Source organism: Megascapheus bottae, chromosome 34, assembly GCF_031878675.1.
Source record: "Megascapheus bottae isolate mThoBot1 chromosome 34, mThoBot2.hap1, whole genome shotgun sequence".
NCBI lineage: Eukaryota > Metazoa > Chordata > Mammalia > Rodentia > Geomyidae > Megascapheus > Megascapheus bottae.
Genome location: NC_143542.1, coordinates 4736966 through 4755070, shown reverse-complemented (window position 1 = coordinate 4755070; position 18105 = coordinate 4736966). Strand labels below are relative to the sequence as shown.

At 54.7% G+C, this 18105-nt stretch overlaps 1 protein-coding gene and 1 long non-coding RNA gene across 3 annotated transcripts; one reads left to right on the top strand and one right to left on the bottom strand.

Annotated features, from left to right (window-relative positions):
• Window positions 1-11100: 11100 nt before the first annotated feature.
• LOC150042723 (uncharacterized) lies at window positions 11101-13949 on the bottom strand. Of its 2 annotated transcripts, XR_016533589.1 has the most exons (5): window positions 13867-13949; window positions 13197-13332; window positions 12927-12988; window positions 12270-12456; window positions 11101-11479 (listed from the first exon to the last, which is right to left on the bottom strand). It is a non-coding gene; the product is annotated as an uncharacterized LOC150042723 (long non-coding RNA). The 2 variants fall into 2 exon arrangements; XR_016533588.1 differs by lacking the exon at window positions 13867-13949 and having other exon boundaries at window positions 13197-13666.
• Window positions 13950-14167: 218 nt separating this feature from the next.
• Window positions 14168-17103, top strand: Fis1 (fission, mitochondrial 1). Its single transcript, XM_090324347.1, has 5 exons — window positions 14168-14320; window positions 14856-14988; window positions 16244-16320; window positions 16634-16739; window positions 16831-17103. Exons 1-5 carry the CDS (start codon window positions 14276-14278, stop codon window positions 16926-16928), a joined length of 459 nt encoding a protein of 152 aa, XP_090180473.1. The 5' UTR covers window positions 14168-14275; the 3' UTR covers window positions 16929-17103.
• The last annotated feature ends 1002 nt before the right edge of the window (window positions 17104-18105 follow it).

Genomic DNA, 18105 nt, shown 5'->3' with positions numbered 1-18105 from the left:
GGTCCTTGAGCCTCTTTGTGCTCAAGGCTGGAGCTCTACCACTTGGACAGCACTTTCTGAGTAGTTTATTGGAGATAAGAGTCTTACAGCCTGCCCGGGCTGGCTGCAAACTGTGGTCCTGATTTCAACCTTCTAAGTAGGTAGAATTACAGGCGTGAGCCACCGGCAATCTACCTTCCACCTCATTTTTTCACTGTGCTATCTGCTATTTACGTAATCTGTGGGATATGTGGTTGTTATTTAGTTGTTTTTCTGCTCAGGAAACATCGTATTTGTATTTCTTGTGTGTTTAGGCCTGAGGACCAGCTTACCTCCCATGAGGACTTTCTGAAAGCTGGTCACAGGATCAGTAGGCTCTCTGCAGGTACCCAAGCCAAGCAACAACTCAAATATTCCAGAATCTCCCAGCTCACATGAGAGAACTCCCCAGTGGAAACAGTGAACTCCCTTCCCCAGAGAAAAGCTTCAAGCAGGAGAAAGGATGGAGGAATTGTGACAGGAACTCGGTGACCCAGCCTGCAGGCAGATGAGCCACTGTCAGGGGTGGGCAGTGAACGGGCTGAAAGCTCTTGTGGAAAGTGTTGCACAGTTCCTGTCCCTTCTCAGCCTCACAGTAAGCACGTGGTTCCCAGTAACAGCTGACAGTGGCCCCAGTGTGATCTGGCCACTTCCTGCCCAGAGAGAGGAGCCAGTCAGCCTGGGTGGCGGAAAGGCTACCAGGTGCCAGTGTCTGACCCAGCAGGAACCCCCACTCAGGGGAGACTCTACAAGCTAACCATGTAGATACCTCAGATCTCCTCTGTGTGTGTGTGTGTGTGTGTGTGTGTGTGTGTGTGTGTGTGTGTGTGTGTGTGTTGTGCGCATGTCGGTTCAAGGGCTTGAACTCAGCCTGTGTGCTGTCCCTTAACTTTTTTTGCTCAAGGTTGGGGCTCTAATACTAGAACTACAGCTTCACTTCTGGCTTTTTACTGGTTAATTGGAGATAAGAATCTCATGAAATTTCTTGCCTGGGCTGGCTTTGAACCTTGATCCTCAGATCTCAACTTCCTGAGTAGCTAGAATGACAGGCCACTGGTACCTGGCTCCCAGATCTTCCATTTGGAGCCTCTGGGAAAAAATCCAGGCTAACCATATCCCTGAACCCCAGCTTCCTGGATTAGCCAGGTTCAGATTGGAGAAAATATATGGAGATGACATTAGAAGTTGCAGGGAGTGAAGGCTCCTGTGGAACCTGCCACCCACCACAAGAGCGTGCTGAGGTGCAGGGAGGAGCCGTCCATAGCACCCCGGTGGGAAGGCCAAGTCCAGCTAGGCCACCCACAGGAAGTGGCTTGGCCCCCAGAACCCCTGTGCCCCCTAGCAGGGAAATCACCCAGGAATGCCCAAGCTGGAGGGCATGGTTTGCTGACAGTAACAGTTGGGGCTAGATATGGGAGCCCTAATGAGCCTGAAGTGACACTCAGAGTCCCTCATGTGACTTAGACGGGAGCCCCAGCTTCAGGCAAACTTGGCCAAATTCATTTTCTTGGCCTCCACATGAATGTGTATGTGTGTGCGTGCGCGTGCACCTGACATATGTACTTTTTTTTTCTTGGTCATGGGACTTGAACTCTGGGCCAGGATATTGTCCTCGAGTTCTTTAGCGCAAGGTTACTGCTCAACCTCTTGAGCCACAGCGACACTTCTGGTTTTCTAGTGGTTCATTGGAGATCAGTCTCATGAACTTTAATGCCCGGGCTGGCTTTGAACCCGGATCCTCAGATCTCAGCCTGGTGAGTAGCTAGGATGACAGGCGTGAGCCATTGCACCGGGCTGCGTCTGTACGCATTAACCGCACAAATCCATCGCTTGATCTTCTTGGTAAATGTGGAAAGGACACTTTCCGTAGGAAAGTTCTGGAGACCAGAGAGATTCAAAACCATTTCCAGAGCTGGGCATTGGTAGCTCTTGCCTGTCATCCTAGCTACTCAGGAGGCTGAGATCTAAGGATCGAGGCTCAAAGCCAGCCCAGGACCAGCAAAAAAAAAAAAAAGCAAAACCCAAAAATAAACAGAAGTGCCAAAGTAAAAAAACAAAAAATCTAGTCACCTGTTTTAGGCAGACTCACCAGCGACATGTGAGCGCTGGATCAGATTCCTCTAACTTGCAAGTCCAGCAGCGCTCTTGCCAGGCAGTACCGCTACTGGCCACACGAGGGGGGTGTTTGTCCATGAGCGGCGGCCAGCTGCCTGGCCCTGGCCCTGGGTCTAGCAAATCCCTGGAGGCCCCAGCCATTCCCAGCCTTCATAGTGGTGGTGAAGCGTTGGCTCACAAGGCAAAGGGGACATAGCACCCATGCTCATCCAGGGCAGATCCACCCGACACCAGTCACACCTCCCAGAGGCCTGGGGCCCCCAGCCACGGGGTCCCGATTCCCTCCTCAGATTCCCACAGCTCCTCAGGACCCAGCCAGAAGTGCCAACAAGGCCTTCCAGCCCCTGGAGGAGCCTGTCTTAGTCATTCCAGTCTCCTTTTACCTACTTTCTGTCCAACATAGGTCACATATGGGTTTTGGTTTTGGTTTTGGTTTTCCAGTCCTGGGCCTTGAGCTCAGGGCCTGAACGCTGTCCTTGGGCTTCCTCAAGGCTAGAGCTCTACCACTTGAGCCACAGCACCACTTAGGCTTTTCTATGTATGTGGTAGCGTATTAAACTCCAGTCTTTGTGCAGGCCAGGCAAGCCCCTCTACCACTAGGCCACACTCCTGGCCCACATGGTTTGTTTTCTTTTGTTGGTTGTAGGACGTGAACTCAGGGCCTGGACACGGTCCCTGAGACTCTCAGTGCTCAAGGCTAATGCCCCATCACCACTTCCAGCCTTTTCTAATTAGTTTATGGGAGATAAGAGTCTCGTGGACGTTCTTGCCTGAGCTGGCTTCGAACGGAGATCTTCAGATCTCAGCCTCCTGAGTCTCTAGGACTACAGGCGTGGGCCAGCAGCGCTTGGGCTCTGTGAACCTCTTAGATCACAAATGCTCCAGTGGCCCCCCACACCTGCCTGCCTCCCTCCCCCTCCTTAGTCTCCCTGCCAGTGACGTGGGAGCATCCCAGAACTTTGTCATGGCAAGGAGCTTTGGCCCTCCCACTGGAACCCTAGTCTGATGAATGCGAGCTGATTTCTCCCCATATTCCATTCATGCTATTGAATGCATTCATCACATTCACTGAATGAATGGCGCTGCTCGGAACAGCTTGGCTCCCGCTGGCAGCTCCTGCACCATCACCAAAGGCGGGCGCTTTCCTCGAGATCCTGGCTCGGGCTCTGACGTGGGTTTAGTTTATTCTGGGAGGATCTGCCTGTGTTCCTCTCCCATCTGTGGCTCCCTCCTCCCTGGAGCCTCCTCACAGCAGTGTCTGTGGCGGGAGCTGGGGATGAATGGAAATTTCCTCACATTCACAGTCTACTCTGTGGATTCTTCGGGATTCTGCCAGAATCCTGCACGGTGCCAAGGAGCTCTGAGCTTCGTCTGTTTGAGTCTTTGTCCACAAGATGCAGGAACAGGAGGCCAGGAGGGGCCAGTGGCCTCAGTCTTCAAGGGTTCTAAGTACCCAGGGCTCGGTGATGCCCCAGCATGCCACCCTGTTCTGTAAGGCCTGCCAAAGCCCACCTGTTCCCTGATGGCTCCCCTGAAGCCCCCTCCGCTTCCTGTGAGGCCATTCTCCACATGGCTATGGGGCCTCATGCCTGAAATCCCAGAGGCCCAGATCTGAGGAACGTGGTTCAGAGCCAGTCCAGGCAGGAAAGTCTGTGAGACTTATCTCCAGTGAACCAGAAGAAAAAAAAAAACAACAACAAAAAGTAGCACTGTGATTCAAGTGATGGAGTGCCAGCCCTGAGCAATAAAGCTAAGGGACAGTGCCCAGGCCCTAAGTTCAAGCCCCAGGACCAGCCTAGAGACATACAGACATAACAGTCATTCATGCCATCATGCTCTCGTCCTTAGAATCTCCTTCTGTGCTTTTTTTTCCCAGCAGACAAAGCTCTTGCAAAGAAGATGTGTCCTTCCGATGCTCCAGCCTTCCTTGAACCTGAGGGCAGTGACGGTGGTAGGTTCCTCCTGGCACTGTGGTCTCAATGGTGGCCCAGGGCGTTTGTCTCTGAGGACACAACCTGGACCTCATCTCCTGTGTGATGTCCTCATCGTCAAGGCCACCCAGGGAGAAAGGTGACCCCCCTAGCTCATTGCTACCCCTGCCCCACCCCAGCCCTGCAAATTCTGGAGTGGGTGGGCAGTGCTTGGTCTCCGTGTGTCACCTCCAGTGTCAGGAGACACCTGCTGGGCCCAGCTGGTCTTGTGGAGGACATGGCGGGGTAAGTTGAGGCTCTGCACCCTGACAAAGTCACTCTTCCCAGTGTCCTTCTTAGGGACCCACCCAAGGAGCCCCAAAAGCGACAGAGGAGCTAGCTGCCTGGCCTGGCGCCTCAGCTCTGCCTCTTGTTTTCCCAGGGCCTAGCTTAGCATGTTGTGTGCTGAGAGCCAGCCAGGTGAACCGGGGTGGGGGTCGTCGTGGTAACGGGGAGAAGAGCAGTGAGTCCTGGGCTCCCCGTCCCTGGCCCCCCCCCATGAGCACATCCCCAACTTCAGAAAAGACTCCACAGCTTCCTGTCAGTTGCAAAATTTCCATCTCCTGTTGGGGAAGAAAAAAAGTGTGTGTGTGGGGCAAATAATTTAGGGTGTAAATCAGGGTTTGCATGGCCTCAGAGCCACCTTGTAACTTTCTCTAAAAGCAAGCTCTGTGGGAGCTGGTCCCAGGGGACGCCTCTCTTTGTGTCCAGCCAAAGCACGCTGCACCCAGCTTGGATTCGGAGTACAGGTGACAGCCAGTGACTGACTTAGCACGCTAGATTCTGAATGTCGTAATCTGAATGTCATTTCCTGTAGGATATTGTCTGCAATGACTCCTGTTATGGCTGACCAGTGTCCTTGACTAGAAATGCCCACGTGAGGAGGTAGAGCTGAAAGGCAGCCAGGGAGCTGGAAGGCAGGCCCTCCCTGGGGACAGGCAACTGTGGACAGGGCCTCCCAGAGGCTGCTCAGGAAACTGAGTCAACATGGAAAGACCCCCCCCCCCACAAGCTGCTTTCACCATGCCCCAGCCCTCAGCCAGGCCATGCCCGCCATGCAGCATCCCTGCTGCTTCCCCTCGGGCTTGCAAGTCACACACTCATACCTGACTCTGACAAAGCCAGTCTCTGACTGTGTGTACACTCCTAACAAAGCTTGGAAACAACTGTCCCGGGCTGCGGGTTCAATCCTTGCCTCGGGGTCCTGCAGTTATTCAGTAGAAGAGCCAGGATTTGAACTCCAGAGCCCCTCCTGGAGGCCTGGGTTTTCATTGCAGGATTTTCATCTTCTTGGCTCGAGGTAACCCCCTGCTTTCTGCTCCATTTGTAGGACAATCTGGAAACTGCCTTGCTCCTCCTGGCTCTTGTGTGGGCTGTCAGAGCCACACGAGGATTTTCTGAAGGCCCAGGTCCCCTGAGGGAGGGACAAGCTCATCCCCTTGAACTGTGAGCAGCCACTCCCCATCTCTGCTGTGGAGTCTCCTGGCCCCACAAGTCAGGGAAGACTCAGGACCCATGGCTAACTCTAGTGCTTCTCCAGTTTGTTGGATGTGGGGTTCCGGGGTTGGCTCTCCATGTGGCCCCCAAGGGGCCTCTTGTTTCTTACGCTGTCCAGGCTCTTAGTACCCTCTCTGCACATGCCCCATTGCCCCACACTGCCAGTCACACCAGGAGGCCCCGCCCCTCTGCCAGGGCAGCTGACCAGGCCATTCAATCAGTGCAGGCTGGCTTCAAGTCCACAGATTACATTCTCCCTTTGGGAATTTGGAAACCCCAACCCAACCCAGTCCTTGGGCTTTGAACTCAGGGCCTGGGCACTGTCCCTGAGCTTTGGCGCAAAGCTAATATGCTACCACTTGAGCCATGGTGCCACTTCTGGCATTTATGTAAGGGATCCAACCCAAGGCTCCATGCATGCTAGGCTAGCACTCTACCACTGGGCCACACTCCCAGCATAGGTGTGTATTTCTTTTTTTTTTTTTTTTTTTTTTTTGCCAGTCCTGGGCTTGAGCTCAGGGCCTGAGCACTGTCCTTGGACTTTCTCAAGGCTAGAGCTCTACCACTTGAGCCTCAGCACCACTTCCAGCTTTTTTCTATGTATGTGGTACCGAGGAATCAAACCCGGGTCTTCATGCATGCTAGGCAAGCACTTTAACCACTAGGCCAAACTCCCGGTCCCAGGTGTGTATATCTTTATATGATGAAAAGTTACCAAAAGAAAGAAAGAAAGAAAGAAAGAACACACACACAAGTACCACTTGCCCTCTCATACAGACATGAGGAGGAAGTTCTGGCACATGAAAAACAGAATTTGAGCTTCAAAAGAAACTGCTAAAAGGAGCAGCCTCTGGACTGTGACCTTTGATCCTCCTCCCTATCTGCCCACCTTCTTCCCACCTGATTCCTGGATGACAGGGGCAGTGAAGCAGCTGCCACCCAATATGCAGGAGGTGGCCACGTGCAGACAGCCTGTACCCATTGCTCATGCCTGAGATCCTAGCTGTTCATGAGGCTGAAGTCTCAAGGACCATGGTTCAAAGCCAGCCTTGGCTTCATCTCTAACCAGCAAAAAGCCGGTGTGTGTGTGTACGCTCACGCGCTCGCGCATGCACGCACCCCCCCACACACACACAGTGGCAAAGCTCCATCACTGATCCCTTACATTCATACCAGTAGTCAAACCTGATTTATATGACTCTTGAGTAAGATCAGGCACAATTTCCTTGTTTTATTTTTTTGCGGCTTGAACTCAGGGCCTGAGCGCTGTCTTTGGGCCTTCTCAAGGCTAGCGCTCTATCACTTGAGCAACAGCACCACTTCCAGCCCTTTTCTGCATATGTGGTACTGAGGAATTGATCCCAGGGCTTTGTGATAGGCAAACACTCTACCGCTAGGCCATACTCCCAGCCCTCTTCTTAGCTTTTTTTTGTCGTCCTGAGGCTTGAACTCTGGGCCTGGGTGCTGCACCTGAGCTCTTCAGCTCAACGCTACTTCCCTACCCCTTAGCCATAATCCCACTTCCTGTTTTCTAGAGATTAACTGGAGATTAAAGTCTCATAATCTTTAGTGCCCAGCTGACTTTGAACCTTGATCCTCCTGAATAGCTAGGATTATAGGCGTGAGCCACCATGCTATATATATATATATATATATATATATATATATATATATATATATATATATAATTTTTTTTTTTTTGCCAGTCCTGGGCTTGAACTCAGGGCCTAGGCACTGTCTTTGGGCTTTCTCTGGGCTAGAGCTCTACCACTTGAGCCACAGCACCATTTCTGGCTTTTTTTCTATGCGGCTTTTATTGTTAAATGCCTACTGGAGTCTTTTTCATGAGTTGTTTTTTTTTCCTGTGTGAATCTTTTCCAGTGCCTAATTATTTTACTTTATAATTTGCTTTAGTAACTCATATGGGGTCCCTCATTTCTATTTGTAAACATACATTATACCAGGCACCAGCCGTTTGTGGCTTTAATCCCAGCTACTCAGGAGGCTGAGATCTGAGGATTGAGATTCAAAGTCAGGCCTGGCAGACAAATCGGAGAGACTTATTTCCAGTTGACCAACAACAACAACAACAAAAAGCCAAAGCCGGGTGTGGTGGCTCACGCCTGTAATCTAAGCTACTCAGAGAGGCTGAGATCTGAGGACTGAGGTTCAAAGCCAGCCCTGGCACTAAAGAATGTGAGACTTTTCTCTCCAATTAATCACTAGAAAACAGGAAGTGGCACTGTGGTTTAAGGGTTCGGGTGATAGCCTTGAGCTGAAGAGCTCAGGGATAGCACTCAGGCCCAGAGTTTAAGCCCCATGACCCACAAAAATAAAGCCAAAAATGGAACTGTGGCTCAAGTGGTATAGCACCAGCCTTGAGTGAAAATGCCAAATTAAAAAAAAAAAAGAAAAGAGAAGAAGGACTGGGAGTTTGGCCTAGTGGTAGAGTGCTTGCCTAGCAGGCATGAAGACTGGGGTTCGATTCCTCAGTACCACTTACATAGAAAAAGCCAGAAGTGGTGCTGAGGCTCAAGTGGTAGAGTTCTAACCTTGAGAAAGCCCAAGGACAGTGCTCAGACCTTGAGTTCAAGACCCAGGACTGGCCAAAAAAAAGAAAGAAAAACCAAAACAGAAAGTCAAATGAAAGGAAAGCAATTTTAACATGACACATTCATAAAACATTAGTGATGTCAGAGCTTGTCCTGATTCCTTCATGCTCTGAGCTGTGTCCTCATTTCACACAGCCTTTTCCAGTAAATTCCTGGAAGCGAAACTCCAGTGAAATAATCCTGTGACCAGAGAGCCACGCTGTTTCGAGGTGTGGTTTATGAGAGGTAGAGTTCACGGTGACCTCCCCTACCCTGCATCCCCTACCGCCCTGTCCTTCTCCTCAGTCTAAACATGGCCAAGGACAAAGCCAAACCTAACTGCACTTGCACTTATCCTGGGCTCCAGAAAATAAACTTTTCAGAGAAAATGGAAGCAAGTCTTTCTTCCATCTGAGAAATTTCACTGAAACCAACAAAAACAACCAGGACAGGCCCCGCCATTAATTTTTTAGCTATAGATTGTTCTAGAGTTTCCCCCCCAAAAAAACCTGAGGAGTCTGAAAGGCCACGGGTGGATTAGTTTTAAGGCAGGAGCCCATGCCTGTAACCCTAGCTACTAGGGAGAGGTGAGGGCTGTGGAAGCCAGCCAAAACAGTCTGTGAGAGCCTTACTTCCAGTTCAGCAGCTAAGAGGCTGGGAGTGTGGCCTAGCAGTAGACCACTCACCTAGCATGCATGAAGCCCTGAGCAAAAGAAGCTCAGGGTCAGTGCCCAGGCCCTGAGTTCAAGCCCCAGGACTGGGGGGGGGGAAAGTAGATCTCCCCCCCTCCAAGTCTTTATAGGCAGGTTCCCCACCTCCAGCCAAGCCTTTTCCTTTACCTATATTTGAGCTGGGGTCTTGATTTGCTCCTGAACTGGCTTGGACTGTAAGACTGTGATCCTCCTTGTGCTTCCCCCTATCAGCCTGGATGACAGACACACACCCCTGCTTCCCTCGTCCCCCCTCCCACAGTGGCTGGGATAGCAGGCAGGTGTCACTGTGCCCAGCCATTGGGAACCTCTCTCCACCCCTACTGTGGCTGGCCTTGAACCTTGATTCTCCTATTCCTGCCTCCCAAGTAGCTAGGATTACAGGCCTGAGCCACTGTGCCTGGCTGAGGTTTACTTATTGTAAACATAGGTATGGGAGAGGATCAGACCTATTAGACCTTTTACCTTAATGTCTTATGGACTTTCATTCCTATCTCTCTCGAGCGGAGCGGTGAGTGAGCGAAACTACAGCTCTGTTTCACAACACACCCGCTGGCTTGGCCAAGGGCTGCTAAATAAGCCTTGTAAGGTCAGTGACCGACCCCTCTGGGAACTCTTTCCCCTGACCATTACTTCTTCACTGTCACTTTTAGGTGTTTTACATTCGTGTGTCTCTTTTTTTTTCAGGTGGGGAGTGAAGCGGGGTTACGCGGGCTTGAACTCAGGGCCTGGATGCTGCTGCTTAGATTTTTCATATAAGGCTAGCACCCTGTTCCTCAAGCCACAGCTCCACTTCTGGCTTTGGGGTGGTTAACTGGAGATAAGAGTCTCACATGGGGCTGGGAGTCTGGCCTAGTGGTGGACTGCTTGCCTAGCATGCACGAAGACCTGGGTTCGATTCCGTGGTACCACAGACACAGAAAAAGCCGGAAGTGGTGCTGTGGCTCAAGTGGTAGAGCTCTAGCCTTGAGAAAGTCCAAGGACAGAGCTCAGGTCCTAAGCTCAAGCCCAGGACTGGAAAAAAAAAGTCTCACAGACTTTCCTCCTGGGCTGGCTTTGAACCGCGATCCTCAGATCTCAGCCTCCTGAGTAGCTAGGATGACAGGCGTGAGCCACCAGTGTCTGGCTAATTTAGTCTTTAAAGACCTAAACCAAAAGGTGTGCCAGTTCACACCTGTAACCCCAGCACTGAGGATGCCGAGGCAGGAGGATCATAAGTTCAAGGCCAGCCTGGGGTACATAACATGATCTTGACTCAAAAACATCAAAAGGACTCAGGACAAATATTGACCTGGGTGTCAATTTTCCTGTCTCCTCAGGCAGCAATTTTTCCCATTTGAATTCCCATAGCCATCCAAGCAAGCTGTGACCACCAGGACTGCGGTCTGCAACATGGAATTACAGGCCTGAGAATCATCGTTACTTGGGCTGGCCTAGAAGCATGATCTTACTGAACTCCACTTCCTGATTACAGGTATGAGCCTGGGTCACACAGCTTCAGCTTCATGAAGGTCATCTGGGACATTCTCTAGCTCTGAGAGGCTCTAGGTAGAGGAGCCAAAGACTCCACCCAGATCTTCCCTAATCCTAGCTCCTCAGGAAGCTGAGATTCAGAGGACCACAGTTTGGAGTCATCCTGAGCAGAAAAGTCTATGAGATTCCATCTCCAGAATAACTAACAGAAGTCAAGGCTGGTGGTGTGGATCAAGTGTTAGAACCCCAGCTGTGAGCAAGGCATGTGAGAGTGCAAGGCCTTGAGTTCAAGTCCTGTTACTGGGAAAAAAAACAAAAACAAAAACATGCCTAAAACAGACAGATCTAAAGAAGAGCTGGGTACCTGTCATCCTAGCTACTCTGAGGTTCACAGTTCAAAGCCAGGCCTGGAAGGAAAGCCCATGAGACTTTTACCTCCAATCAACTACCAGAAAACTAGAAGTTGGCCGGGCATGGTGGCTCATGCCTGTCATCCTAGCTATTCAGGAGACTGAGAGCTGAGAATCGAGGTTCAAAGCCAGCCCATACACTAATGTCCTTGAGATTCTTTCTCCAATTAACCACTAGAAAACTGGAAGTGGCCCTGTGGCTCAAGGGGTAGGGCGGTAGCCTTGAGCTCTTCAGCTCAAGGACAACACTCAGGCCCCGAGTTCAAGCCCCACGACCAACCAGGAAAAAAAAAAGTTTCTCGTGATATACTTTAATTTGGGCATCTTGCAGAATATAAAAATGTAACTGGGAGATTTCGTTACAATTTTTCAACTGCTTTCATCCTATCTCAGCTGTTAAATGACCTAAAAGTCTAGCATCTGTAGAACAGTTTTGACCCTGAAGCTGGTTCCCAGACCCTCCCAGTGTGAGGTCTTCGTTTCTGAGGCTCAGGCTTGGGCTCAGCCCTCCGTCCCCGCAGGCCTTCTGGAGCACTTTGCGTGTCATCTGAACACTGCAGGCGCTGGGCCCTGGACAGCACCTTTTATGCACAGGGGCATGTGAGCAGCACCTCTCCCAGGAATGCTACAGGCTGCTTCCCAGAAGCGAGGGCTCTTTGCCTTCAGGACTGGTCTAGGGAGAAGCTGATCCGTCACTGTCAAGAGATGGTGAAGCGTAGACTGGCCGGGCTGAGTCAGAGGGCAGAGGCGGACTTTGCCAGCTGGCCCCCTCGCCCAACCCCATCAGGTTTTGTGGTGGGAAAACAGCCGCCGGGCTGGGGGGCGTGGCCAGATGTGGGCGTGGCTGCCGGTGGGCGTGGCGTCATCCGCCGTGGGCGTGGCCAGAGACGGGGCGGGGCTCCGCCTCGGCCTAACTGGCTCTAAGCCGGGAGTTCAAAGCATTCAAGCCCCGCCCCTAAAGAGCTCAGGGTCAGCATCCAGGCCCTGAGTTCAAGCCCCACGCCTCCTCGAGTCGACCCGCTCTACCCCGCCGCTCGCGCTGGGCCTCTCATTGGCCAGAGGTTCTCCTCGCCCGCCCCTTTAACAGGCCCCGCCTCCCACCGCTACTGCGCCGGCGCCGACTCCGCCTCCCCCCTCCCCCCCCGTCTCTTCCGCGCTCCCCGGGGTTCTGCAGACCACCAAGTCGGGCTCCCAGAGCAGCTCCGCGCAGGCGCACGCCGCGCCCGGGAGTGCGGGCGCCCGATCGCAGGAGCTCGGGGGGTGTGCGGACCGCACGAGCCGGAGGAAGGCCGCCTCCCCGACGCCTGGGGCGGGGTGCATGGGGTCCCCCAAGAGGAAGCCGGAGAAGTAAGTAGGGGCGACCCCGACGGGCCTCGCGTGCGCGGCGCGGAGCCCTCCCTCCCGCGGCGGGCGGCGGGCTGGGGTGGCCCGGGGAGCCCCGCGTGTGCGCGCGATGGTATCCAGAGCTTGCCCTCCGGACCTCACCTTCCCACTTGGCGTCCTTGCTGAGGGCTGGTGCTCTACCATTTGAGCCACACCTCTGGTCTGGCTTTTTGCTGGTTGATTGAAACCCGGAGTCCGGTGGAGTTTTCTGCCTTTGGCTTCGAATCCTGACCCTCAGGTCGCAAACGTGACTTCTCACGACTCAACGAACCTTCTCCGCTGGGGAGGGCTGGCAGATTAAGGAAAATTGGAAGAATACAAGTAGTCCCGTCCTGGAAGTAAAGTTCTTTTTGGGCATTTCCTCCTGGTAACAAACTGACAGTGAGGAACTTAGAACCCTCCCCAGCTGCCAGTGGACTCCCAGAGAGAAGGCACCTACAGAACCCAGATTGTTTTCTCAGCGCCCTGAAATGTCAACGTCCTTTCTGCTCACCCACATGACTGAACTGGACAAAAAGCAAAGTTTGCTTTTGAATATTCCCCTCTGCCTACATGAAGTCACAGGATGGATTTGAAGCTTGCATTTGATTGTGCCGCTGTTGCATCATTTAACAAAAACCAGTGTGTGGTGCTTTTGTTATCTTCTCAGATAATGCAGGAAAAATCTCCATGACTCCTTTTTTTTTTCTTATTAACTTTTCATTCGATATTTTCACGAATGTACTCAGTCAAGTATTTGCACATCATACTGTATATTACCTTAAATATGGCCAGGCACAGTGGATCACGCCTGCAATCCTAGCTGTTCAGGGAGCTGAGATCTGAGGATCAAGGTTTGAAACGATCAGCGCAGAAAAATATCTAAGATTCCAATTAGCCAACAAAAAGCCAGAAGTGGAGGTGTGGCTCAAGTAGAGCACCTCTATCCTTGAGAAAGCCCCAAGAATGGTGCTCAGGCCCTGAGTTCAAGCTCCAAGACTGACACACACAAAAAAATTCTCCTTTAGGCATGCAGCTTTCTTCTCTTACCTACAGTGGCAGCTGAAATGAAGCAGCAGGGTGTAGGACTCCAGTTCAAATTCCAGCTCCACTTCTTCTAGCTGTGTCATTGAGTAGATAATGGACCCTTCAAACTACGATCCTCAGGTTGCAGCCTCCCAGGTAGCTAGGATTATAGGTGTGAGCCACCAGTTCCCAGCACCACAATTCTCCCAGGAATCTTATCATCCAGTCCCAATTGATGTGAAAGTCCCTGGTCCCCCCCCTCCCATGTGAGGGGCGCTTGAGTTCCTGAACCTCTGGACTGTAGGGTTACACCATAGGTTCCAGGAACCAGACTTGTGTAAAACAATTGCAGCCTCACCACAAGTCCTAAAACTCTTTGAACCCTCCAGCTACCTGCCGCCTTACTTGAAGGCCCCACCCCTGCCCCCACTGCGCCTCACTGGGTGACCTGACTCCTCAGGGTGCCCCTCCTCAACCTTCCTTCCAGGTGACTGGTCTGTTTTCATTCTTCCTGCCTTTCAAATCCTCCCAAGTGGAGGTTCGAAGCCAGCCCAGGCAGCCAAGTCCATGGGACTTAACTGATGATCCACCACAAAGCCAGGAGTGGCGCTGTGACTCCGGTGGCAGGAGTGCCAGCCCTGAGGTTTCCCCGCAGGTGACCGGTGTTTGCTCGGACGATAACCCGGGCACTGACCTCTGAGTGCTGCTGTCCTTGAGTAAGCTGAGACTCCGCCCCTGGGGGACTTCCATCCCAGAGAAAGGCCGAGTCAGGGTGGAAAGACTGCCCTCCATTTCACATCCCCGAGCGGCTTCACCCGTCCAGACTCGGTCCCGAACTCGGGGTGTGTCTGCGGGCCGCCGGGGGGCGGGGCTGGGGGCGGGGCCTGGCTCGGAGGGCGGGGCCAGACCCGGGGGGCGGGGCCCGGCGGCCAGGCCTGCGCAGGAGCGCCCCCTGCGGCCGGGCCCGCAGGAGCGGGCGGGGCCGGGCCAGACCAGCCGCATCCGCCGGCTGCCGGAAGTGCCTCTCCGCCCCTGCACCGGACCATGGAGACTGTGGCCCTGTAGTGGCCGTGGTGGTGAGGACGGCGGGGGCGGCGGCGGCCATGGAGGCCGTACTGAACGACCTGGTGTCAGTGGAGGATCTGAAGGTGAGGCCCGGCCCGCGGAGGCGAAGAGGAGCGTGGAGGACGGGTCCCGAGCGGAGTCCCGCGGAGGCCAGAATCGCTCCCAGCCTCGGCTTGGCCCCCAGGCTGCCGAACTACGGCTCCCGGCAGCCTCTGCGGCGTGGGCTCGCGGCTCGAAAGGCGCGCCTGGCCCTAAAGGCTACCGGTAGTTGTAGTTCCTTTCGCCTCTGCTCACAGGCCTGGAGTCGGGTTGAGGGTTGGCAGAGCCCGGACGCTCTAGGCGTCCCTTCGGTGTGAGGCGGCGCGGTGCGGGGCTCCGTCCCCGCCTCTGCCCCCCGCCTTTCGGCGGCGATGAAAGCGCGGGCGGGGACGGGCGCCTCCCTAGGCCTCGGCTGTCTGGCGATCCCGCTGCCCAGGCGGTGCTTGGAGCCGCCAGTGGGCGGCGTCGCGGCGGGGTGCCAGGCCCCGGGAGCGCGGCGGGGAGGAGCGGGCCGGCGCCCCGGGGTGGGGTGGGGTGGCGGGGGGGAGGCGCTGACCACTGGCCCGTCTCCTCCGGCAGAAGTTCGAGAAGAAATTCCAGTCGGAGCAGGCGGCGGGCTCCGCGTCCAAGAGCACGCAGTTCGAGTACGCCTGGTGCCTGGTGCGGAGCAAGTACCAGGATGACATCCGCAGAGGCATCGCGCTGCTGGAGGGTGAGCGCCGGCCACGCGCTGCCCGCGCCGGCTGGGCGTCCGGGCGTCGTCCACCTCCAGCGCCCGGCCCAGCAGCTGCGTCCACTCGGGCCGAGGATGCCCACCACTGGCGCCCCACAGCCACCCCCACGCTTGCAGATTTATAAACAGTCTAAAAGACGCGCCAGGAGAAAGAGAGACAGGCTGTGTGCCAAACATGTGCAGACATTTCTTTCCGATGCTGGTTCTGGAGCTTGAACTGTCCCTGTGGTTTTTCACTCAAAGCTGGCGCTCTACCACTTGAGCCATTCGCTTTTTTTTGGGGGGGGGGCGGTTAATTTAGTCTTATGGACTTTCCTGCCCAGTCTGGATTCGAACCTTGATCCTCAGATCTTAGCCCCCTGAGTTAGCTAGGGTGGTGACAGACACAGAGCCTGTAACTGGCAGTTGGGGCTTTTCAGGTTTTCCCTGTAGGGCTGAGCAGTAGACGTGGTCTTTGGTCATGGATGGTCCAGCTGCAGACAGTGCAGGCTGCTAGGAAGGATGGAGCGGTTGCAGAACTTCTTGGCGCAAGTTCTGGCCCCCGAGGAAAGTCAGGTGGGAGATGGGGGGGGGTCACTCGGGGAAGATGAGTTAGAGAAAAGGAGTCCCATCCTTTCAGGGGCTAGATTGCTCCCTGTTCTCAGTCATGAGCTGGCTGGTGTCTGCAGCGGGATGCACAACGTGAGGGCTCGTGTGTTTTTGTTTCTTTTGATTGAGACAGGCTCTCATTGGCCAAGCTGGCCTTGAACTCATGATCCTTCTGCATCAGCCTCATGAGTGCTGGTCTTTTTTTTTTTTTTTTTGCCAGTCCTGGGCTTGAGCTCAGGGCCTGAGCACTGTCCTTGAGTTTTCTCAAGGCTAGAGCTCTACCACTTGAGCCACAGCACCATTTCTGGCTTTTTGCTATGTATGTGGTATTGAGGAATTGAACCCGGGTCTTTGTGCATGCTAGGCAGGCACTTTAACCACTAGGCCAAACTCCCAGCCCTTGAGTGCTAGTCTTATAGGGAGTGTGCCACAATGCCCTGCAGAGGTGCAACTGCCTTTGGACTTAGGTGCCTGGGTTTCCCAAGGATGCACAGCCATTCCTGATTCTGGATGTGTGTCACTGGGGTGTTGGGCAACCCCTGTTACCATGAGGCCCTGCCTCAGAGGGAGGTGGAAAGCAGTCTTTTGGAGCACCCCATTAGGAGAAGAGAGGCCATGTTTCACTTTCTTTTCCCTCTTCCCCAAGAGCTGCTGCCCAAAGGGAGCAAGGAGGAGCAGCGGGATTATGTCTTCTACCTGGCTGTGGGGAACTACCGGCTCAAGGTGAGGCCCTCAGGAAGGCCACTGTTGGGCGGTGGGCAGGAGCGATGTTGGGTGCCAGCAGGCAGGACAGGCCTCTTGAAGGAAGGGAAATCAGGATGTGGGCGCAGGGACTGAGGGGCTGGCATGCGTGGGGTGCAGCCCACACCCTGGGCTCTTATCTCCCCTTGCTTATCACCCCACACAGTTGGGTTGGTGGACTCTACTCCATGGGGTGGGGCTGGGGTGAGAGCTGGGATGGGGAAGAGGTGGAGGGAAGCCTGGGTTGGGCAGGTGGGGTGCCCATGGCATGGGGCATGTTTTCCCCTGAGCGCAGGAATATGAAAAGGCGCTGAAGTACGTGCGAGGGCTGCTGCACACGGAGCCCCAGAACAACCAGGCCAAGGAGCTGGAGCAGCTCATTGACAAGGCCATGAAGAAAGGTGATGCGTCTGTGTGCCCCTGCCCGCTCACGCCAGCCTCAGGGAGGGCATGCCCGCCCCACTTCCTGACCCCCTCTCCTCCTCTCCACAGACGGCCTGGTGGGCATGGCGATCGTGGGCGGCATGGCCCTGGGCGTGGCGGGCCTGGCAGGCCTCATCGGGCTGGCCGTGTCCAAGTCCAAGTCCTGAAGGGAGCCACACCTGCTTCTCAGCCTGGCACCTGTGAGGCCGAGGGACCCTTGCCAGCCCTCTCCACACTTTCTCCCATGCCCTTGTCATCCCCCTTCCATCCCCTCCCGCAGCTGTGCTAGCCCATCCTGTGTGGTGGGATGAGTGTAAATAAACATGGGCTGTGGCCCAGGAAGCTGGCGTGTGATTCGCAGGAGGGGAGGGGTGGTCGTGCGTGTGGGCAGGTGGCCTCAACATGGTCTTCTGCTGCCCTGGGCTCTGCCTCCCGCCCTCTGGGCCGCTGTGGGCCTCTGCTTTGTCCTCCCCACCCAGCCCACATCCTTCCTTCCTCCTCCCCCACGGCCCTTCCGTGGCTGGCTTTCTGTGGCTCAGCACCCTGTCCCGAGGGAAAGCTGGGATTTACGGCCCGGGTCTCCTCTCACCCACTCAGCTGCCTCTCCCGTCTCCTGTGGAGTTTTCCACACTAGCGGCCCCCACTCAGTTTCCTCCCAGGCCTCCGCCCTTCCCTCCCCTTGCCTCCCTCACATTCCTCCTCCTGAGGAGGGGGGCCACACAGGGAGGGAGCCCTGGGGTGGGGTGGTATGTGGGAGAGGTTGGGGGCATGGGTAACCCAGTTCAACCTGTGGAATGGGAGACCCCACCCTGCCCACTTTGCCTCTCCCCTCTCTTTCCCCCCGTACCAGGCTCTGCGTGGGCCTGTGTCCTCACCGCATACCTCTCGTTCCACAGTGCCTGCCAGGCCAGCATGGGTGGGAAAAGGCACCTGACATGGGAAAGGGGGGTGGTGATGGGAGGACAGGCACCCCACACCCCCTCCGACAGCAGACTTCCTGCGCCAGCCTGTGGGTGCCCTGCCCAGGACAGGTGCTGCACCTGGCTTCCAATCCATCATCATTAATAGAGCAGGTGACAGCCTTTGCTAACGGAATGGTCCCCTGCCAAAGAGATCTAGCTCAGGAATCAAAGGTCAGCTTGGGGGGGAGGGGGACCCCAACTTTGAGCAGGTGGCTCCCCTCAGCCCTGAGGCACTCAGACTGGCCATGGTACACTAGCACATGAGGACTGTGATCCCCTGAATTGCAACCCCAGCATCCCCACGGCCCCGTGGTAAGGGGCCATCTAGTGTGGTGCCACAGGTGGGGTCTGGGTCGCCTAGTGCCTGCCTGCGTAGTCCTCC